This window comes from Salvelinus namaycush, chromosome 27, assembly GCF_016432855.1.
Source record: "Salvelinus namaycush isolate Seneca chromosome 27, SaNama_1.0, whole genome shotgun sequence".
Taxonomy (NCBI): domain Eukaryota; kingdom Metazoa; phylum Chordata; class Actinopteri; order Salmoniformes; family Salmonidae; genus Salvelinus; species Salvelinus namaycush.
Window position 1 is genome coordinate 3,245,780 of NC_052333.1, and position 25,128 is coordinate 3,270,907.

At 45.2% G+C, this 25,128-nt stretch overlaps 1 protein-coding gene across 1 annotated transcript; it reads right to left on the reverse strand.

Annotated features, from left to right (window-relative positions):
• On the reverse strand, window positions 1–25,128 carry atat1 (alpha tubulin acetyltransferase 1). The gene is made up of 7 exons (XM_038965798.1): window positions 25,099–25,128; window positions 18,119–18,232; window positions 15,538–15,639; window positions 12,678–12,723; window positions 11,688–11,733; window positions 3,867–3,941; window positions 1–211 (listed from the first exon to the last, which is right to left on the reverse strand). Exons 1-7 carry the CDS (start codon window positions 25,126–25,128, stop codon window positions 1–3), a joined length of 624 nt encoding a protein of 207 aa, XP_038821726.1.

Genomic DNA, 25,128 nt, shown 5'->3' on the forward strand with positions numbered 1-25,128 from the left:
TCAGGAATACCATACCTGGTGCGTTTTACCCTGTAGTTGAGGCTGTCGATGAGTGGGGGGTTGGGGGCCGGGCCCCTGTAGCCCCCGGGGTTGGGGCACTGGCGGGCCCTGCTTGGGGAGCACGGGGAGGATACCGACAACGGAGGAGAGAAGGGTGGAGCCACGGGGCAACACAAAGGCCAGGGGAGAGGCCTCTGCTCCTCTCGCACAGCTGGAGGGGGGAGGACAATACCATGAGGGAGAGGAGAGGGGGGAGACAATACCATGAGGGAGAGAGGAGACAATACCATGAGGGAGAGAGGAGACAATACCATGAGGGAAAGGAGAGGGGGGAGACAATACCATGAGGGAGAGAGGAGACAATACCATGAGGGAAAGGAGAGGGGGGAGACAATACCATGAGGGAGAGAGGAGACAATACCATGAGGGAAAGGAGAGGGGGGAGACAATACCATGAGGGAGAGAGGAGACAATACCATGAGGGAAAGGAGAGGGGGGAGACAATACCATGAGGGAGAGAGGAGACAATACCATGAGGGAGAGGAGAGGGGGGAGACAATACCATGAGGGAGAGAGGAGACAATACCATGAGGGAGAGGAGAGGGGGAGACAATACCATGATGGAGAGGGGAGACAATACCATGAGGGAGAGGAGAGGGGGGAGACAATACCATGAGGGAGAGGAGAGGGGGGAGACAAGTCCTATGTTACATTAGACTAGACTGGACACAGAAGTCATATGTTACATTTGACTAGACTGGACACAGAAGTCCTATGTTACATTAAACTAGACTGGACACAGAGGTCCTATGTTACATTTGACTAGACTGGACACAGAAGTCCTATGTTACATTTGACTAGACTGGACACAGAGGTCCTATGTTACATTTGACTAGACTGGACACAGAGGTCCTATGTTACATTTGACTAGACTGGACACAGAGGTCCTATGTTACATTAGACTAGACTGGACACAGAGGTCCTATGTTACATTTGACTAGACTGGACACAGAGGTCCTATGTTACATTTGACTAGACTGGACACAGAGGTCCTATGTTACATTTGACTAGACTGGACACAGCTTCTATGTTACATTTGACTAGACTGGACACAGAAGTCCTATGTTACATTAGACTAGACTGGACACAGAAGTCCTATGTTACATTTGACTAGACTGGACACAGAGGTCCTATGTTACATTAGACTAGACTGGACACAGAGGTCCTATGTTACATTTGACTAGACTGGACACAGCTTCTATGTTACATTTGACTAGACTGGACACAGAAGTCCTATGTTACATTAGACTAGACTGGACACAGAAGTCCTATGTTACATTTGACTAGACTGGACACAGAAGTCCTATGTTACATTTGACTAGACTGGACACAGAGGTCCTATGTTACATTAGACTAGACTGGACACAGAAGTCCTATGTTACATTTGACTAGACTGGACACAGAAGTCCTATGTTACATTTGACTAGACTGGACACAGCTTCTATGTTACATTTGACTAGACTGGACACAGAAGTCCTATGTTACATTAGACTAGACTGGACACAGAAGTCCTATGTTACATTTGACTAGACTGGACACAGAAGTCCTATGTTACATTAGACTAGACTGGACACAGAGGTCCTATGTTACATTAGACTAGACTGGACACAGAAGTCCTATGTTACATTAGACTAGACTGGACACAGAAGTCCTATGTTACATTAGACTAGACTGGACACAGAGGTCCTATGTTACATTAGACTAGACTGGACACAGAAGTCCTATGTTACATTAGACTAGACTGGACACAGAGGTCCTATGTTACATTAGACTAGACTGGACACAGAAGTCCTATGTTACATTAGACTAGACTGGACACAGAGGTCCTATGTTACATTAGACTAGACTGGACACAGAAGTCCTATGTTACATTAGACTAGACTGGACACAGAGGTCCTATGTTACATTAGACTAGACTGGACACAGAAGTCCTATGTTACATTAGACTAGACTGGACACAGAGGTCCTATGTTACATTAGACTAGACTGGACACAGAAGTCCTATGTTACATTAGACTAGACTGGACACAGAGGTCCTATGTTACATTAGACTAGACTGGACACAGCTTCTATGTTACATTTGACTAGACTGGACACAGAAGTCCTATGTTACATTAGACTAGACTGGACACAGAGGTCCTATGTTACATTAGACTAGACTGGACACAGAAGTCCTATGTTACATTAGACTAGACTGGACACAGAAGTCCTATGTTACATTAGACTAGACTGGACACAGAAGTCCTATGTTACATTAGACTAGACTGGACACAGAAGTCCTATGTTACATTAGACTAGACTGGACACAGAGGTCCTATGTTACATTAGACTAGACTGGACACAGAAGTCCTATGTTACATTAGACTAGACTGGACACAGAAGTCCTATGTTACATTAGACTAGACTGGACACAGAAGTCCTATGTTACATTAGACTAGACTGGACACAGAAGTCCTATGTTACATTTGACTAGACTGGACACAGCTTCTATGTTACATTTGACTAGACTGGACACAGAAGTCCTATGTTACATTAGACTAGACTGGACACAGAAGTCCTATGTTACATTTGACTAGACTGGACACAGAAGTCCTATGTTACATTAGACTAGACTGGACACAGAGGTCCTATGTTACATTAGACTAGACTGGACACAGAAGTCCTATGTTACATTAGACTAGACTGGACACAGAAGTCCTATGTTACATTAGACTAGACTGGACACAGAGGTCCTATGTTACATTAGACTAGACTGGACACAGAAGTCCTATGTTACATTAGACTAGACTGGACACAGAGGTCCTATGTTACATTAGACTAGACTGGACACAGAAGTCCTATGTTACATTAGACTAGACTGGACACAGAGGTCCTATGTTACATTAGACTAGACTGGACACAGAAGTCCTATGTTACATTAGACTAGACTGGACACAGAGGTCCTATGTTACATTAGACTAGACTGGACACAGAAGTCCTATGTTACATTAGACTAGACTGGACACAGAGGTCCTATGTTACATTAGACTAGACTGGACACAGAAGTCCTATGTTACATTAGACTAGACTGGACACAGAGGTCCTATGTTACATTAGACTAGACTGGACACAGCTTCTATGTTACATTTGACTAGACTGGACACAGAAGTCCTATGTTACATTAGACTAGACTGGACACAGAGGTCCTATGTTACATTAGACTAGACTGGACACAGAAGTCCTATGTTACATTAGACTAGACTGGACACAGAAGTCCTATGTTACATTAGACTAGACTGGACACAGAAGTCCTATGTTACATTAGACTAGACTGGACACAGAAGTCCTATGTTACATTTTTCAACGTCCTACTGTTCACCAAGCTGCTCCTGAATGCTTATCCTAGTGAATGGCTCAGTGTCTTTCAGACTAAACTGACCTACAGTAACGAGGCAGAATAGATAGATATGCCTGTCATAGAGAGGCCACACAAACGCAGCCGAATGACTACTGTCCTTCAGCACTCTGTTTACAATGGGGAAATATCCCTACAATTAACAATGTTTAGTCCCAGGGACAATATGATGTATCCTCATCGAGCTGTCATACAATGTCTTGACTGGGCTTTCTAGTACAACTAAATGATGTAAATCTGACGTATTCCAGCTGTACTGGGCTGGTTTCCCGGGACAGATTAAGCCTAGTCCTGGGCTAAGAATCTCCATTAAATGTGTTTAATCCAGGACTAGCCTTAATCTGGGTCCGGGAAACTGGCCCATTAGGAGTTATCCTCCACGTGTTCTGTCCAAGTTGAAACGGTGGCTCACCCCCTCTCTGTGTTAGTGAGTAGGGCTTGATCTCTCCGTCCAGCTTTTTGGGGGGAACCTTTCTCGACTGGGCCGCTGTGGAAGAGGATACAGTCAGCACGGGAGGAAAACATTATGGCAGGCCTATGTTAACCCCATGGCAACCCTATGGCAGACCTATGTGAACCCCATGGCAACCCTATGGCAGGCCTATGTTAACCCCATGGCAACCCTATGGCAGGCCTATGGCAACCCTATGGCAGGCCTATGTTAACCCCATGGCAACCCTATGGCAGACCTATGTGAACCCCATGGCAACCCTATGGCAGGCCTATGTTAACCCCATGGCAACCCTATGGCAGGCCTATGGCAACCCTATGGCAGGCCTATGGCAACCCTATGTTAACCCCATGGCAACCCTATGGCAGGCCTATGGCAACCCTATGGCAGGCCTATGGCAACCCTATGGCAGGCCTATGGCAACCCTATGGCAGGCCTATGGCAACCCTATGGCAGGCCTATGGCAACCCTATGTTAACCCTATGGCAGGCCTATGTTAACCCCATGGCAACCCTATGGCAGGCCTATGGCAGGCCTATGGCAGGCCTATGGCAACCCTATGGCAGGCCTATGGCAGGCCTATGGCAACCCTATGTTAACCCTATGGCAGGCCTATGGCAACCCTAAGGCAGGCCTATGGCAACCCTATGGTATGGCAGGCCTATGGCAACCCTATGGTATGGCAGGCCTATGGCAACCCTATGGTATGGCAGACCTATGGCAACCCTATGGCAACCCTATGGTATGGCAGGCCTATGGCAACCCTATGGCAACCCTATGGTATGGCAGGCCTATGGCAACCCTATGGCAACCCTATGGTATGGCAGGCCTATGGCAACCCTATGGTATGGCAGGCCTATGGCAACCCTATGGCAACCCTATGGTATGGCAGGCCTATGGCAACCCTATGGTATGGCAGGCCTATGGCAACCCTATGGCAACCCTATGGCAACCCTATGGCAACCCTATGGCAACCCTATGGTATGGCAGACCTATGGCAACCCTATGGCAACCCTATGGTATGGCAGGCCTATGGCAACCCTATGGTATGGCAGGCCTATGGCAACCCTATGGTATGGCAGGCCTATGGCAACCCTATGGTATGGCAGGCCTATGGCAACCCTGTGGCAGCCCTATGGTATGGCAGGCCTATGGCAACCCTAAGGTATGGCAGACCTATGGCAACCCTGTGGCAGCCCTATGGTATGGCAGGCCTATGGCAACCCTGTGGCAGCCCTATGGTATGGCAGGCCTATGGCAACCCTAAGGTATGGCAGACCTATGGCAACCCTGTGGCAGCCCTATGGTATGGCAGGCCTATGGCAACCCTAAGGTATGGCAGACCTATGGCAACCCAATGGCAACCCTATGGTATGGCAGACCTATGGCAACCCTATGGTATGGCAGACCTATGGCAACCCTATGGTATGGCAGACCTATGGCAACCCTGTGGCAGCCCTACGACAGGCCTATGGCAACCCAATGGCAGGCCTATGGCAGCCCTATGGCAACCCTATGGCAGGCCTATGGCAACCCTATGGCAACCCTATGACAGGCCTATGGCAACCCTATGGCAACCCTATGGCAGGCCTATGGCAACCCTATGGCAGGCTTATGGCAACCCTGTGGCAGCCCTACGACAGGCCTATGGCAACCCTATGGCAGGCCTATGGCAACCCTATGGCAGGCCTATGGCATCCCTATGGCAGGCCTATGGCAACCCTATGGCAACCCTATGGCAGGCCTATGGCAACCCAATGGCAGCCCAATGGCAACCCAATGGCAACCCAATGGCAGCCCAATGGCAGGCCTATGGCAACCCAATGGCAACCCTATGGCAACCCTATGGCAACCCTATGGCAACCCTATGGCAGGCCTATGGCAACCCTATGGCAGGCCTATGGCAACTCAATGGCAACCCTATGGCAACCCAATGGCAGCCCAATGGCAGGCCTATGGCAACCCAATGGCAACCCTATGGCAACCCTATGGCAGGCCTATGGCAGGCCTATGGCAGGCCTATGGCAACCCTATGGCAGGCCTATGACAACCCAATGGCAGCCCAAAGGCAACCCTATGGCAACCCAATGGCAACCCAATGGCAGGCCTGGGTACAACCTGAGAGGACCTAAACATGCCGTGTAACCTTCATACAAACAAACACTGCAACGTACTGCACATTCACTATACGTAGATGTCATATGACCCTGAGAAAACACATTCACTATACGTAGATGTCATATGACCCTGAGAAAACACATTCGCTATACGTAGATGTCATATGATCCTGAGAAAACACATTCACTATACGTAGATGGCATATGACCCTGAGAAAACACATTCACTATACGTAGATGGCATATGACCCTGAGAAAACACATTCACTATACGTAGATGTCATATGATCCTGAGAAAACACATTCACTATACGTAGATGGCATATGATCCTGAGAAAACACATTCACTATACGTAGATGGCATATGATCCTGAGAAAACACATTCACTATACGTAGATGTCATATGATCCTGAGAAAATGTCTTTGTCCAAGAACATTAAAGTGGAGTGAGGTTAATGTAACTTGCCTCTATAAAAAAATGGCAGACATTGAATGTTAGTGGATAGAGCCATCTATACAAACAGGTAAATACATCTATACAAACAGGTAAATACATCTATACAAACAGGTAAATACATCTATATAAACAGGTAAATACATCTATACAAACAGGTAGAGCCATTGGCACATTCTAAAATCCGATGATAGTCTCGGTAATGTGTTTTCGGACCTTCCCTTGGTCGTATTTTCGCAGGGCAGAAATCTCCGAGACCAATTGGTACACTCTGATTTACCACCCCAAGATATTCCTGAACAACGTCTATTTGCGCCCCTACTGGATGGAAATTATAAGTGTAATGGCTGTGCTCAATGCAATGGCACTTATAAATGCAGATCCTTCAAACACCCACACACAGGGAAACAGATCCCAATCAAAGGTGTTATTACGTGCTCCACTAAGGCAGTTATTTATCTTATAACTTGTCCTTGTGGTAAAAATGATGTGGGTAAAACAAAGCGTGAATTAAAAGTACGTATCTCAGAGCATCGTAACACCATTAGGTGCAAAAACTTGACCTACCCAGTTGCGGCCCACTTTTTGGAGGCAGGCCACTCGATTTCATCTTTGCATTATATTGGCATCGAACATGTCACCCTCCCTAGGAGAGGGGGTGACCTTGATCATTTATTGTTAAGACGAGAGGCTGCTTGGATCTTTAACTTAAAGACCCTTGCTCCCTTCGGTCTCAACGTGGACTTTGATCTGAAGCCATTCTTGTGATTATTGTGTTTGTTGTGACTTTGCCATTGTGGTTGTTTGTAGGCTTGTGTGGTCTTAAGTGAGTCTATGATCGTATGCTATCCATTTGTATTTATTGTATGTTGCTCTTTCTATGCCATTTTAATATGAGAAATTAACCAATGATATTAGGCCACTCTTGGCCATGATTACAGACACCTGTGTGTCTTGACACTATATATAAACGAGTCCTCCCGCAGTGTCTGTGATTGTACCCTGATGAAGACAGCTTGCCTGTCGAAACGTTGGTAAATTAAATATTTTTGCATCTGAGCTCCTAGAGTGTGCAGCTCTCCTTTATTTTCAAGAGCCATCTATACAAACATATCTCTACTTGTCTCATACATTGGCTTGCGAAAGTATTCACCCCATTTGGCATTTTTTCTATTTTGTTGCCTTACAACCTGGAATTAAAATTGATTTTGGGGGGGTTTGTATCATTTGATTTACACAACATGCCTACCACTTTGAAGAAACAAACAAGAAATAAGACAAAAAAACTGAAAACTTGAGCGTGCATAACTATTCACCCCCCCCCCCCCCCCCCCACCCTCCCAAAGTCAAACTCAATACTTTGTAGAGCCACCTTTTGCAGCAATAACAGCTGCAACTCTCTTGGGGTATGTCTCTAAAAGCTTGGCACATGTAGCCACTGGGATTTTTGCCCATTCTTCAAGGCAAAACTGCTCCAGCTCCTTCAAGTTGGATGGGTTCCGCTGGTGAACAGCTATCTTTAAGTCATACCACAGATTCTCAATTGGATTGAGGTCTGGGCTTTGACTAGGCCATTCCAAGACATTTAAATGTTTCCCCTTAAACCACTCGAGTGTTGCTTTAGCAGTATGCTTAGGGTCATTGTCCTGCTGGAAGGTGAACCTCTGTCCCAGTCTCAAATCTCTTGAAGACTGAAACAGGTTTCCAAGTGTTTCCCTGTATTTAGCGCCATCCATCATTCCTTCAATTCTGGCCAGTTTCCCAGTCCCTGCCAATGAAAAACATCCCCACAGCATGATGATGCCACCACCATGCTTCACTGTGGAGATGATGTTCTTGGGGTGATGAGAGGTGTTGGGTTTGAGCCAGACATAGCGTTTTCCTTGATGGACAAAAAGCAAAATGTTTGTCTCATTTAACCAGAGTACCTTCTTCCATATGTTTGGGGAGTCTCCCACATGCCTTTTGGCGAACACCAAACGTGTTTGCATATTTTTTTATTAAGCAATGGCCTTTTTCTGGACACTCTTCCGTAAAGCCCAACTCTGTGGAGTGTACAGCTTAAAGTGGTCCTATGGACAGATACTCCAATCTCCACTGTGGAGCTTTGCAGCTCCTTCAGGGTTATCTTTGGTCTCTTTGTTGCCTCTCTGATTAATGCCCTCCTTGCCTGGTCCTTGAGTTTTGGTGGGCGGCCCTCTCTTGGCAGGTTTGCTGTGGTGCCATATTCTTTCCATTTTTTTATTATGGATTTAATGGTGCTCTGTGGGATGTTCAAAGTTTCTGATATCTTTTTATAACCCAACCCTGATCTGTACTTCTCCACAACTTTGTCCCTGACCTGTTTGGAAAGCTCCTTGGTCTTCATGGTGCCGCTTGCTTGGTGGCATCCCTTGCTTAGTGGTGCCCCTTGCTTGGTGGTGTTGCAGACTCTGGGGCCTTTCAGAACAGGTGTACAGTTGAAGACGGAAGTTTACATACATTTAGGTTGGAGTCATTAAAACTCGTTTTTCAACCACTCCACAAATGTCTTGATAACAAACTATAGTTTTGGCAAGTCGGTTAGGACATCTACTTTGTGCATGACACAAGTAATTTTTCCAACAATTGTTTACAGACAGATTATTTCACTTATAATTCACTGTATCACAATTCCAGTGGGTCAGAAGTTTACATACACTAAGTTGACTGTGCCTTTAAACAGCTTGGTAAATTCCAGAAAATTATGTCATGGCTTTAGAAGCTTCTGATAGGCTAGTTGACATCATTTGAGTCAATTGGAGGTGTACCTGTGCATGTATTTCAAGGCCTACCTTCAAACTCAGTGCCTCTTTGCTTGACATCATGAGAAAATCAAAAGAAATGAGCCAAGACCTCAGAAAAAAAATTGTAGACCTCCACAAGTCTGGTTCATCCTTGGGAGCAAACACCTGAAGGTACCAAACACCTGAAGGTACCACTTTCATCTGTACAAACAATAGTAAGCCAGTTTAAACACCATGGGACCACGCAGCCGTCATACCACTCAGGAAGGAGACGTGTTCTGTCTCCTAGAGATGAAAGTGCAAATCAATCCCAGAACAACAGCAAAAGAGCTTGTGAAGATGCTGGAGGAAACAGGTACAAATGTATCTATATCCACAGTAAAACGAGTCCTACATCGACATAACCTGAAAGGCCGCTCAGCAAGGAAGAAGCCACTGCTACAAAATCACCATAAAAAAGCCAGACTATGGTTTGCAACTGCACATGGGGACAAAGATCATACTTTTTGGAGAAATGTCCTCTGGTCTGATGAAACAAAAATAGAACTGTTTGGCCATAATGACCATCGTTATGTTTGGAGGAAAAAGGGGGATGCTTGCAAGCCGAAGAACACCATCCCAACCGTGTAGCACGGGAGTGGCAGCATCATGTTGTGGGGGTCCTTTGCTGCAGGAGGGACTGGTGCACTTCACAAAATAGATGGCATCATGAAGAAGGACAATTATGTGGATATATTGAAGCAACATCTCAAGACATCAGTCAGGAAGTTAAAGCTTGGTCGCAAATGGGTCTTCCAAATGGACAGTGAGGCATGGGGCTCACTGTCTCTACTATTATTCTGACATTTCACATTCTTAAAATAAAGTGGTGATCCTAACTGGCCTAAGACAGGGAATTTTTACTAGGATTAAATGTCAGGAATTGTTAAAAGCTGAGTTTAAATGTATTTGGCTAAGGTGTACGTAAACCTCTGACTTCAACTATATATATACTGAGATCATGTGACAGATTATGTGACACTTAGATTGCACACAGGTGGAATTTATTTAACAAATTATGTGACTTCTGAAGGTAATTGGTTGCACCAGATCTTATTTAGGGGCTTCATAGCAAAGGGGGTGAATACATATGTACGCACCACTTTTGCGTTTTTATTTTATAGAATTTTTTGAATCAAGTTTTATTTATTTTTTCACTTCACCAATTTGGACTATTTTGTGTATGTCCATTATATGAAATCCAAATAAACATCCATTTAAATTACAGGTTGTAATGCAACAAAATAGGAAAAATGCCAAGGGGGTGAATACTTTTGCAAGGCACTGTATGTGTGTATGTGGCTCTGGTAGTGGGTGGGACTACAAACAGGTCTATTACTATCAGTGGTGTGGGGAAGGCAGCCAGCGACATTGTTAAGGGCAGTGTATCTATCTGATCTCAGGGTAACCATAGCAGCCTGGTACCTGGGAGACTAGCTCCAGTATATGATCATATATCTACAGTATATCTGTCAGATACATTGTGTCATATAATGGACCCAGCTGGGAGAGAAGCAGGGTAGTGATACAGAAAAGCAAAGCAAACAAACACAGACACAGACAGGAGAAAGAGAGAGAGAGAGAGAGAGAGAGAGAGAGAGAGAGAGAGAGAGAGAGAGAGAGAGAGAGAGAGAGAGAGAGAGAGAGAGAGAGAGAGAGAGAGAGAGAGAGAGAGAAAGGAGAGACCGAGATCCCTTTGTTGATGTCAGGGCCCCTGTTTCTCCTCCTCTTTCTCTTTCTCTCTCTCAGAGACAGAGAGAGACAGAGACAGAGAGAGAAAGAGAGAGAGAGAGAGAGAGAGAACGAGGAAGAGGGCCCTGACATCAATGAAGGGATAGAGCAGCTAAACGAGAAAGAAAGCGGAGAGTGGATGCGAGGAAAGAGGAAGAGTAACAGAGACAGAGAGTTTCTTACAAAAAGCCGTACGTTCTCTGATCCGGCAGAGGAGAGGGAGGCGAGGAAAGAGGAAGAGTAACAGAGACAGAGAGTTTCTTACAAAAAGCCGTACGTTCTCTGATCCGGCAGAGGAGAGGGAGGCGAGGAAAGAGGAAGAGTAACAGAGACAGAGAGTTTCTTACAAAAAGCCGTACGTTCTCTGATCCGGCAGAGGAGAGGGAGGCGAGGAAAGAGGAAGAGTAACAGAGACAGAGAGTTTCTTACAAAAAGCCGTACGTTCTCTGATCCGGCAGAGGAGAGGGAGGCGAGGAAAGAGGAAGAGTAACAGAGACAGAGAGTTTCTTACAAAAAGCCGTACGTTCTCTGATCCGGCAGAGGAGAGGGAGGCGAGGAAAGAGGAAGAGTAACAGAGACAGAGAGTTTCTTACAAAAAGCCGTACGTTCTCTGATCCGGCAGAGGAGAGGGAGGCGAGGAAAGAGGAAGAGTAACAGAGACAGAGAGTTTCTTACAAAAAGCCGTACGTTCTCTGATCCGGCAGAGGAGAGGGAGGCGAGCCTGGGAAAGTTTGGTGAAACAAAAGCCGGCGGAATAATGTAATAAGAACAAGTCAACTCTGAAGTAGTGCACTTCACAGAACAGCACTTTCCAGGGTTAGTGACTCTCCAAAAATGTCCAATATACTGGAGGGTGCAAATGGGGAAATTGGGATCATTTTTTTGTAGCCTACTTTTGTTCATTTAACAAAAAATTTTTTTTTACAATGTATTACTTCAGAAAAGCAGCACTATAGCTCGTCTCATACTACTACTAATACTACTATCTCATACTACTACTAATACTACTATCTCATACTACTATCTCATACTAGAGCGTACAGACAGACATGCTTCTGGAGACTGAACACAGTGTACGACATGTCTGCTACACGCAAGTCTCGGCAATGGGCCTCCACAGACAGTTTTATCAGTACTAAGATGGCCGCTACAGATTGGGGTTTTAGTACGACACCGTTGAGTGGTTTAATACATGCGTTGACAGGACGCTGTAACATCTAGCTTATCTAAATAAAAATATAAAAAACTGTTGCAAACATTAGAGTGTGTCTGTTTTTAGCAAGGATACAGAGAGACAGCCCAGTCTGTATTAGGCGTGACACAAGCAGACATCTGTGAGGGTGTGGACGCCCACGCTAAGCACAAACCCTGTTCCTATTACCAGTCACCACACCACCACAGGCAGGAAGTCAACACTGACTACACCAGAGTACTGCTGTTATTTTGGATGAGTAGTGTTGCGCAACTGGATGCGTCCCGACTGACACTCTAGTCCCAACTTAGTGTACTACTGTTAACCAGGACTCATAGGGCTCTGATCAACAGTAGTGAACCACATTAGGGGAAAGGGAGCCATTTGGGACGCAAGCCAGTTGCACAACACTACTCATCCAAAATAACACAGAATGAATGAAGACATAGCCTGGCGCAGACATGGAATATTACCTGATCTGTTGGTGAAGAAACCAGCAAACACCACAAAGTTATTGACCTAGAGAAGAGGAGAGGAGACAAGTGGACAGGGAAGGGAGAGAGAAGGGGAGAGGGGGGAGAGAAGAGGGGAGACAAGTGGACAGGGAAGGGAGAGAGAGAAGAGGGGAGACAAGTGGACAGGGAAGGGAGAGAGAGAAGAGGAGAGGAGACAAGTGAACAGGGAATGGGAGAGAGAAGGGGAGAGGGAAGAGGAGAGGAGACAAGTGAACAGGGAATGGGAGAGAGAAGGGGAGAGGGGAGAGAGAAGAGGAGGGGAGACAAGTGGACAGGGAAAGGGAGAGAGAAGGGGAGAGGGGAGAGAGAAGGGGAGAGGAGACAAGTGGACAGGGAATGGGAGAGCGAGAAGAGGAGAGGAGACAAGTGAACGGGGAAGGGAGAGAGAAGGGGAGACAAGTGGACAGGGAAAGGGAGAGAGAAGGGGAGAGGGGAGAGAGAAGGGGAGAGGAGACAAGTGGACAGGGAAAGGGAGAGAGAAGGGGAGAGGGGAGAGAGAAGAGGAGGGGAGACAAGTGGACAGGGGAAGGGAGAGAGCAGGGGAGAGGGGAGAGAGAAGGGGAGAGGAGACAAGTGGACAGGGAAAGGGAGAGAGAAGGGGAGAGGGGAGAGAGAAGAGGAGGGGAGACAAGTGGACAGGGAAAGGGAGAGAGAAGGGGAGAGGGGAGAGAGAAGGGGAGACAAGTGGACAGGGAAGGGGAGAGAGAGAAGAGGAGACAAGTGTACAGGGAAGGGAGAGAGAAGGGGAGAGGGGAGAGAGAAGGGAGAGGGGAGACAAGTGAACAAGGAAAGGGAGAGAGAGAGAAGGGGAGGGGAGACAAGTGGACAGGGAAGGGAGAGAGAAGGGGAGAGGGGAGAGAGAAGAGGAGGGGAGACAAGTGAACAGGGAAGGGAGAGAGAAGGGGAGAGGGGAGAGAGAAGGGGAGAGGAGACAAGTGGACAGGGAATGGGAGAGAGAGAAGAGGAGAGGAGACAAGTGAACAGGGAAGGGAGAGAGAAGGGGAGACAAGTGGACAGGGAGAGAGAAGGGGAGAGGGGAGAGAGAAGAGGAGGGGAGACAAGTGGACAGGGAAGGGGAGAGGGGAGAGAGAAGGGGAGAGGAGACAAGTGGACAGGGAAAGGGAGAGAGAAGGGGAGAGGGGAGAGAGAAGAGGAGGGGAGACAAGTGGACAGTGAAAGGGAGAGAGAAGGGGAGAGGGGAGACAAGTGGACAGGGAAGGGGAGAGGGGAGAGAGAAGGGGAGAGGAGACAAGTGGACAGGGAAAGGGAGAGAGAAGGGGAGAGGGGAGAGAGAAGAGGAGGGGAGACAAGTGGACAGGGAAAGGGAGCGAGAAGGGGAGAGGGGAGAGAGAAGGGGAGACAAGTGGACAGGGAAGGGGAGAGAGAGAAGAGGAGACAAGTGTACAGGGAAGGGAGAGAGAAGGGGAGAGAGAAGGGGGGAGGGGAGACAAGTGGATAAGGAAAGGGAGAGAGAGAGAAGGGGAGGGGAGACAAGTGGACAGGGAAGGGAGAGAGAAGGGGAGAGAGAGAGAGAAGAGGAGGGGAGACAAGTGAACAGGGAAGGGAGAGAGAAGGGGAGAGGGGAGAGAGAAGGGGAGAGGAGACAAGTGGACAGGGAATGGGAGAGAGAGAAGAGGAGAGGAGACAAGTGAACAGGGAAGGGAGAGAGAAGGGGAGACAAGTGGACAGGGAGAGAGAAGGGGAGAGGGGAGAGAGAAGAGGAGGGGAGACAAGTGGACAGGGAAAGGGAGAGAGGAGGGGAGACAAGTGGACAGGGAAAGGGAGAGAGAAGGGGAGAGGGGAGAGAGAAGAGGAGGGGAGACAAGTGGACAGTGAAAGGGAGAGAGAAGGGGAGAGGGGAGACAAGTGGACAGGGAAGGGGAGAGGGGAGAGAGAAGGGGAGAGGAGACAAGTGGACAGGGAAAGGGAGAGAGAAGGGGAGAGGGGAGAGAGAAGAGGAGAGGGGAGACAAGAGGACAGGGAAGGGGAGAGAGAGAAGAGGAGACAAGTGGACAGGGAAGGGAGAGAGAAGGGGAGAGGGGAGACAAGTGGACAGGGAAAGGGAGAGAGAGAGGAGGGGAGACAAGTGGACAGGGAAAGGGAGAGAGAAGGGGAGAGGGGAGAGAGAAGGGGAGAGGGGAGAGAGAAGTGGAGAGGGGAGACAAGTGGACAGGGAAGGGAGAGAGAAGGGGAGACAAGTGGACAGGGAAGGGAGAGAGAAGGGGAGAGGGGAGAGAGAAGGGGAGAGGGGAGACAAGTGGACAGGGAAGGGGAGAGAGAGAAGAGGAGACAAGTGTACATGGAAAGGAGAGAGAAGGGGAGAGGGGAGAGAGAAGGGGAGAGGGGAGACAAGTGGACAAGGAAAGGGAGAGAGAGAGAGAGAAGGGGAGGGGAGACAAGTGGACAGGGAAGGGAGAGAAGGGGAGAGGGGAGAGAGAAGGGGAGACAAGTGGACAGGTAAAGGGAGAGAGAGGAGGGGAGAGAGAGGAAACTGAAAAACATATTAATAATTAATAATCCGCCCCAGGTAGATGATAGATGACCGCGCCCATGATAATGACATCCAGGTCATGTAGCTAGTCTGTTTACCAGAATCATTAACCGTAGGGCCCAGCCTCTCTTAAGTATTTTCTATATTTAGCCAATACCCCCCCCCTCTTCACCTCCTGTCTTATTTCAATCTGAAACAGTTAGTATCTATTTGCATTATCTTAGGCTGTACTGTCAGGCCTGTATAATAATTTACCAGAGTGAAGATACAGCGTTGAGGAATACAAAGCACTGGTGGCACAATCACAGGAGAGACATCAAATCATACCTGAGGTACACTGTTTTTCAGACAGTAATGCTTCTCCAGAAAAGAGAGGAACTTAGGGGAGGGCCTGTCGTAAGCCATCAGCACTGGATCCACCTTTTTGTGCTGAACATGGAGGGGAAGAGATGGAGGTAAAACATAGCAATTACGACACGTCTCAACAAGCAAACAGACATTTGAAGAACAGCCTCTTGGCAACACCCTGTAATTTCTAACAATGTAATTTCTATTCCAACAACTCTGCCGTCAGCCACCGTCACATTTCAGTCCGTGCGTTCTACTTTTCATAGCCTGGTCAAAAATCAAGAATATGGTACTCAACAATGGTGAGAGTTGAGGTGTATTCATTAGTGCAAACCGTAACAAAACGTTTCGCTAAAAATGTTTGTTTTGCAATGAAAAGGAGAGTTTCTTATAGGACAAATTCAGGTAGGTCCATTCCCGTTTCGTCCCGTTTGCTTCCCTTTGGTTCCTAGTGAATACACCCCAGCTGTAACCAGGCTATAGTGGTCATTCCTTCTGTCCAGGGTTGGTGTCAATTCTAATTGAAGTCACTCAATTCAGGAAGTGATTTGAATTTTAAAAATCTAAATACACTGAACAAAGAAATAAACGCAACATGTAAAGTGGGGAGGCAGGTAGCCTAGTGGTTAGAGCGTTGGACTAGTAACCGGAACAAGGCAGTTGTTCCCCGGCAGGCAGGCTGTCATTGAAAATAAGAATTTGTTCTTAACTGACTTGCCTAGTTAAATAAAAGGTAAAAAAAAAAAAAAAACATTTTAAAGTGATGAGCTGAAATAAAAGATCTGAGAAATGTTCCATACGCACAAAAAGCTTATTTCTCTCAAACTTTGTGCACAAATTTGTTTATATCCCTGTTAGTGAGCCTTTGTCCTCTGCCAATATAATCCATCCACCTGACAGGTGTTGCATATCAAGAAGCTGATTAAACAGCATGATCATTACACAGGTGCACCTTGTGCTGAGGACAATAAAAAGCCACTTTAAAATGTGCAGTTTTGTTACACAACACAATGCCACGTCTCAAGTTTTGAGGGAGCGTGCAATTGGCATGCGAACTGCAGGAATGTCCACCAGAGCTGTTGCCAGAGAATTGAATGTACATTTTTCTACCATAAGCCGCCTCCAACGTCATTTTAGAGAATTTGGCAGTAGGTCCAACCGGCCTCAGAACCGCAGACCATGTGAATGGCGTTGTGTGGGCGAGCGGTTTGCTGATGTCAACGTTGTGAATAGAGTGCCCCATGGTGGCGGTGGGGTTATGCTATGGGGCAGGTATAAGCTACAGACAACGAACACAATTGCATTTTATCGATGGCAATTTGAATGCACAGAGATACCGTGACGAGATCCTGAGGCCCATTGTCCTGTCATTCATCTGCTGCCATCACCTCATGTTTCAGCAGGATAATGCACGGCCCCATGTCGCAAGGATCTGTACACAATTCCTGGAAGTTGAAAATGTCCCAGTTCTTCCAAGGCCTGCATACTCACCAGACATGTCACCCATTGAGCATGTTTGGGATGCTCTGGATCGACATGTACGACAGCATGTTCCAGTTCCCGCCAATATCCAGCAACTTCACACACCCATTGAAGAGGAGTGGGACTACATTCCAGACCACAATCTACAGCCTGATCAACTCTATGCGAAGGAAATGTGTCACGCTGCATGAGACAAATAGTGGTCACACTAGATACCGACTGGTTTTCTGATCAACGCCTCTACCTTCTGTGACCAACAGATACATATCTGTATTCCCAGTCATGTGAAATTCCCTAGATTTGGGTAAACCCAAGCCCTGTACCAATCCCAGGTAAACCCCAGCCCTGCATCTGTCCCAGGTAAACCCCAACCCTGCATCTGTCCCAGGTAAACTCCAACCCTGCATCTGTCCCAGGTAAACCCCAACCCTGCATCCGACCCAGGTAAACTCCAACCCTGCATCTGTCCCAGGTAAACCCCAGCCCTGCATCTGTCCCAGGTAAACCCCAGCCCTGCATCTGACCCAGGTAAACTCCAACCCTGCATCCGTCCCAGGTAAACCCCAGCCCTGCATCTGACCCAGGTAAACTCCAACCCTGCATCCGACCCAGGTAAACTCCAACCCTGCATCCGACCCAGGTAAACTCCAACCCTGCATCCGACCCAGGTAAACCCCAACCCTGCATCCGACCCAGGTAAACTCCAACCCTGCACCCATCCCAGGTAAACTCCAACCCTGCATCCGACCCAGGTAAACTCCAGCCCTGCATCTGACCCAGGTAAACTCCAACTCTGCATCCGACCCAGGTAAACTCCAACCCTGCATCCGACCCAGGTAAACTCCAACCCTGCATCCGACCCAGGTAAACTCCAACCCTGCATCCGACCCAGGTAAACTCCAACCCTGCATCCGACCCAGGTAAACTCCAGCCCTGCATCTGACCCAGGTAAACTCCAACTCTGCATCCGACCCAGGTAAACTCCAACCCTGCATCCGACCCAGGTAAACTCCAACCCTGCATCTGTCCCAGGTAAACTCCAACCCTGAATCCGTCCCAGGTAAAGGCTTGGTCTCACCTGCAGCATGAAGCTAAACAGCTCCAGTCCGTAGCCGTGCCTCTGAAGGTGCTCTGTCACAAAGAAATCCAGAACACACAGAGGCTCCGTCTCAACATGCGCCCCTCGCTGGTCCTAGGGAGACATTACAATACATTCAAGTCAATTCTCAATTGAATTTAATTCAACTTGATTAATCCCCTCAGGAGCAATTACGAGTAATCAAAGTGAGGGAAACTAGTACATTTGAATAGGGCTGGCACAATTCCCGTATAACCATGTAACCGACGGTTATGGATGAACATCATCGTGAAAATAATATAACTGCAATAACCGTTTAAAAATAAATAACAATGCAACAGCACATAGAAATAGAATGAATAGAACAGGGATTGGGACCTCTAACCCTGGTAATATGACTGGTAAATAGAATGAATAGAACAGGCTTGGAACCTGTAACCCTGGTCATATGACTGGTAAATAGAATGAATAGAACAGGCTTGGAACCTGTAACCCTGGTAATATGACTGGTAAATAGAATGAATAGAACAGGCTTGGAACCTCTAACCCTGGTAATATGACTGGTAAATAGAATGAATAGAACAGGCTTGGAACCTGTAACCCTGGTAATATGACTGGTAAATAGAATGAATAGAACAGGCTTGGAACCTCTAACCCTGGTAATATGACTGGTAAATAGAATGAATAGAACAGGCTTGGAACCTGTAACCCTGGTAATATGACTGGTAAATAGAATGAATAGAACAGGCTTGGAACCTCTAACCCTGGTAATGTGACTGGTAAATAGAATGAATAGAACAGGCTTGGAACCTCTAACCCTCGTAATGTGACTTGTAAATAGAACAGGCTTGGAACCTCTAACCCTGGTAATATGACTGGTAAATAGAATGAATAGAACAGGCTTGGAACCTCTAACCCTGGTAATGTGACTGGTAAATAGAACAGGGATTGTGACCTCTAACCCTGGTAATGTGACTGGTAAATAGAACAGGGATTGGGACCTCTAACCCTGGTCATGTGACTGGTAAATAGAACAGGCTTGGAACCTCTAACCCTGGTAATGTGACTGGTAAATAGAATGAATAGAACAGGCTTGGAACCTCTAACCCTGGTAATGTGACTGGTAAATAGAACAGGGATTGGAACCTCTAACCCTGGTAATATGACTGGTGAATAGAATGAATAGAACAGGCTTGGAACCTCTAACCCTGGTAATGTGACTGGTAAATAGAATGAATAGAACAGGCTTGGAACCTCTAACCCTGGTCATGTGACTGGTAAATAGAACAGGCTTAGAACCTCTAACCCTGGTAATGTGACTGGTAAATAGAACAGGGATTGGAACCTCTAACCCTGGTAATATGACTGGTGAATAGAATGAATAGAACAGGCTTGGAACCTCTAACCCTGGTAATATGACTGGTAAATAGAACAGGCTTGGAACCTCTAACCCTGGTCATGTGACTGGTAAATAGAATGAATAGAACAGGCTTGGAACCTCTAACCCTGGTAATATGACTGGTAAATAGAACAGGCTTGGAACCTCTAACCCTGGTAATATGACTGGTAAATAGAATGAATAGAACAGGCTTGGAACCTCTAACCCTGGTAATATGACTGGTAAATAGAACAGGCTTGGAACCTCTAACCCTGGTAATATGACTGGTAAATAGAACAGGCTTGGAACCTCTAACCCTGGTAATGTGACTGGTAAATAGAACAGGCTTGGAACCTCTAACCCTGGTAATATGACTGGTAAATAGAATGAATAGAACAGGCTTGGAACCTCTAACCCTGGTAATATGACTGGTAAATAGAATGAATAGAACAGGCTTGGAACCTGTAACCCTGGTAATATGACTGGTAAATAGAATGAATAGAACAGGCTTGGAACCTGTAACCCTGGTAATATGACTGGTAAATAGAATGAATAGAACAGGCTTGGAACCTGTAACCCTGGTCATATGACTGGTAAATAGAATGAATAGAACAGGCTTGGAACCTGTAACCCTGGTAATATGACTGGTAAATAGAATGAATAGAACAGGCTTGGAACCTCTAACCCTGGTAATATGACTGGTAAATAGAATGAATAGAACAGGCTTGGAACCTGTAACCCTGGTAATATGACTGGTAAATAGAATGAATAGAACAGGCTTGGAACCTCTAACCCTGGTAATATGACTGGTAAATAGAATGAATAGAACAGGCTTGGAACCTGTAACCCTGGTAATATGACTGGTAAATAGAATGAATAGAACAGGCTTGGAACCTCTAACCCTGGTAATGTGACTGGTAAATAGAATGAATAGAACAGGCTTGGAACCTCTAACCCTGGTAATGTGACTTGTAAATAGAACAGGCTTGGAACCTCTAACCCTGGTAATATGACTGGTAAATAGAATGAATAGAACAGGCTTGGAACCTCTAACCCTGGTAATGTGACTGGTAAATAGAACAGGGATTGTGACCTCTAACCCTGGTAATGTGACTGGTAAATAGAACAGGGATTGGGACCTCTAACCCTGGTCATGTGACTGGTAAATAGAACAGGCTTGGAACCTCTAACCCTGGTAATGTGACTGGTAAATAGAATGAATAGAACAGGCTTGGAAGCTCTAACCCTGGTAATGTGACTGGTAAATAGAACAGGGATTGGAACCTCTAACCCTGGTAATATGACTGGTGAATAGAATGAATAGAACAGGCTTGGAACCTCTAACCCTGGTAATGTGACTGGTAAATAGAATGAATAGAACAGGCTTGGAACCTCTAACCCTGGTCATGTGACTGGTAAATAGAACAGGCTTAGAACCTCTAACCCTGGTAATGTGACTGGTAAATAGAACAGGCTTGGAACCTGTAACCCTGGTAATATGACTGGTAAATAGAATGAATAGAACAGGCTTGGAATCTCTAACCCTGGTAATATCACTGGTAAACAGAACAGGCTTGGAACCTCTAACCCTGGTAATGTGACTGGTAAATAGAACAGGGATTGGAACCTCTAACCCTGGTAATGTGACTGGTAAATAGAACAGGGATTGGAACCTCTAACCCTGGTCATGTGACTGGTAAATAGAACAGGGATTGGAACCTTTAACCCTGGTAATGTGACTGGTAAATAGAACAGGCTTGGAACCTCTAACCCTGGTAATATGACTGGTAAATAGAATGAATAGAACAGGCTTGGAACCTCTAACCCTGGTAATATGACTGGTAAATAGAATGAATAGAACAGGCTTGGAACCTGTAACCCTGGTAATATGACTGGTAAATAGAATGAATAGAACAGGCTTGGAACCTCTAACCCTGGTAATATGACTGGTAAATAGAATGAATAGAACAGGCTTGGAACCTGTAACCCTGGTAATATGACTGGTAAATAGAATGAATAGACAGGCTTGGAACCTCTAACCCTGGTAATATGACTGATAAATAGAATGAATAGAAACATCATTGAAATGGGAGGAATGAATATTGTTTTACCATAAAGAATTTTAAATTGTGTAATTGTAGTTAAGCAAAAGCATTATTAGAATTAGCAACTAGTTTTAGTTCGTTTTATTTTTGTCACAAATAATGCAATCACAGTAAAGTAGTACAATTACAAATGTGAATTTTTATTTATCTTTTAACAATTTTCTTTCTCAGTATGGCAGTGTTATCTGGTAGGACATTGAACTAGAACTGTCAACTGGAGTTTTGCATTTCAATTTGGTCACAGATTATGTTCATATAAAAACAACATTGCATACGTATTAATTTATAATTATCATTATGAAATTAGCAAACAAGCTATATATATATATGAAAAGCCAACTGACATTTATTCCTGATTATTATTTGACCATGCTTGTCATTTATGAACATTTTGAACATCTTGGCCATGTTCTGTTATAATCTCCACCCGGCACAGCAGAAGATGGACTGGCCACCCTCATATCCTGGTTCCTCTCTAGGTTTCTTCTAGGTTTTGGCCTTTCTTAGGAGTTTTCCTAGCCACAGTGCTTCTACACCTGCATTGCTTGCTGTTTGGGGTTTTAGGCTGGGTTTCTGTACAGCACTTCGAGATATTAGCTGATGTACGAAGGGCTATATAAAATAAACTTGATTGATTGATTGATATATATCCATAAATTACAGCCCAAACTCTGCAATTAAAATAATAAAATGTAGCTCCGGTAATATGGGTTATATTTTAAGTTTGGGCAGAGGTCTTCAACCTTGTCTTTCATAAGAGTTACTTCATACTAAAACCTTTTTTTGCAAGCTACTCATATAGGCTACAGCCTGCATATTTTGTTATTGTGTAGGCCTTGGTTAATGGAAACAAAGAACAGCACTGTCTGCATACATAATGTATTTGCGTTTTGGTTCTTAAAATCACACAGTTTGAACAAAAATCATTTGACTGTTGCCTTGAGAATCTTGTCTTTTTAAGATATGAGAAGAAAAGAAAAACGTTTTGGATTTGGACAAATCTGTAGACTGCAGTTACAGGACTAGGCGACTATAAAAAAGTTTCTGCATATTTGACAACAAATCATGAAGAAACAGACTAATCATGAAAAGTATGAGGAATAACAAAAGTGTAGTCTCAGCAAGCACACTACTTGACCGTGCCCCTTCATCGCAAACATTTGTGTCAATGTTTTTATTTATTTATTATTAACTTGACTCAGCAGCATACATTTTTGATAAAATGAGAGTAGAAATGCCTTATTTGGTCGATAGTACTTACCGAGCAAAGCAGAGCTGTTTTATCGAGGTACAAATATCCTGTCGTTTTTATTTTTGCACAGAGACACATACAGACACAGCTTGGCTGCGTTGCGAAGCGAAGCGGCTACGTTACGCTCTCATATAAGGAACAGCCAGGACTGTTACTTTTGTAACTGAATGAAAATATTTTAACAATATGATTTAACCGATTAATCTTCGGAAAATATATGGCAAAAATGCAGAATGGCGTTGAATGCTTGTTAACAGTTTGGGGAGAAAAAATATTTCATAGATTTAATGATGCAATATTAGGCCTACAGAATATTTCTCAGTATCTAGTTGCAAGCTACTAATTGACAGCCCGCGAGCTACCGGACATGCAGGTTTCTGCAAAGGTACAACCTTCGGTAGGCTGATAGAAGGCTACGAGTCAGAGATTGCGAAACCACGAAGCCTAGTCAGACTGTGCCCGCCGTGCTCATGGTTCTTACAGGCAAAGTGAAATTACAATGATTTTGCTTGTGGTGCGTGCCGCTCAAATGATATGCAGTGGTATAAAGTAACTAAGTATAAAATACTTTGAAGTACTTTTTTTGGGGGGGGGGGGGCTTCTTTGCTTTACTATTTATATTTTTGACAACTTGTACGTTTACTCCACTACATTCCTAAAGAAAATCTGTACTTTTTACACCATGCATTTTCCGTAACGCTCAGAAGTACTCGTTACATTTAGAATGCTCAGGCAGGACAGCAATATGGTGCAATTCACGCATCTATCAATATAATGCGTTGTCATCCCTACTGCCTCTGATATGTTGGACTCACTGAACACAAACACTGCATTTGTAAATGATGTCTGAGTGTTGGAGTGTGCCCCTTGCTGTCCATAAATTTAAAAAAGAAAGAAAATGGTGTCTTCTGATTTGGAATGTGATGTATAGTATTTACTTTTAATTTGTATTTTTACTCAAGACAGTTGAGTACTTTTTCCACCACTTTTTTTATGTATGTTTATTTTACCTTTATTTAACTAGTCAGTTAGGAACAAATTCTTATTTACAATGACGGTCTAGGAACAGAGGGTTAACTGCCTTGTTCAGGGGCAGAACGACACATTTTTACCTTGTCATCTCGGGGATTCGATCCAGCAACCTTTTCGGGTTACTGGCCCAACGCTCTAACCACTAGGCTACCTGCCGACCAAATATGGACACCGTACATCCTACTGAATGGTCAACGATTGTGTTTTATCATAGTAAAGCTACATTTCTTAATACTTTTTATTACTTATGTTTCCACTATACAAAGATACACATAACACATTGTTTCATTATTACATTAACAATAAGTATCTCTCAACGTATTACATACGTTTGCATTAATGCAATGGGGAAATTAACTTTGGGAAAATAAGAGGCTGAAATATTTAGAGAGAGGGGGGAGATGGGGTACTCCCCCCCTCCCTCCCTGTATGCTTGGCCTATTTTAAAGAGATGGAAGGAAGGAAGTGTCAGTTATACCATTACAGATAGCAGCCATGACACATCTCTTTGGGCCCATATTTGGCAAATGAGGATGTTTGTTTGTGAGAATGTATAGTGCCAATGTAACTTTAACGTACAAGTGTGCTTTAGCATAGCAGTGATGATGTTGCTTTACCATGAACATACAGAAGCACAACATTTACTTTTATCCTTCAGATAAAAAAAAGCATCATACTAACTGCTATCCCCTTTACGGAAGTAAAATTATACCACAACGTCGTCTTGTCGCCCAATAGACTCCTCTGTCCTTCAAACCAGCCACCAGTGATGATACTAATGGACATGGAAAAGTAGAAAACAAGTCGATATATAGCAAATAAGTTCAGTGAAAAGCAGAACATTTAAAGGCCAAGAAAGAAAGAAACTCAACAACAACATAAAATCCCGTAGAGACGAAAGTAAAGTAAAGTTGATTAAGGAACAGAGTAAAGATGAAGTGAGAGAGAGGGAGAGAGTGAGACAGGGGTGTGTGTGTGTGTGTGTGTGTGTGTGTGTGTGTGTGTGTGTGTGTGTGTGTGTGTGTGTGTGTGTGTGTCTGTGTCTGTGTCTGTGTCTGTGTGTGTGTGTGTGTGTGTGTGTGGTCAGGTGTTTCATTTAGTTTCGTTTATTAGGGTATCCATCAGCTGTTGCATGCAGCAGCTCATCTTCCTGTGTGTGGGTTTCAATACCTTTCTCAATTGTGAAAAAACCACAGGTCCCTCCAGCCATTACCCATGCCTCCTCCTCCTCCTCCTCCTCCAT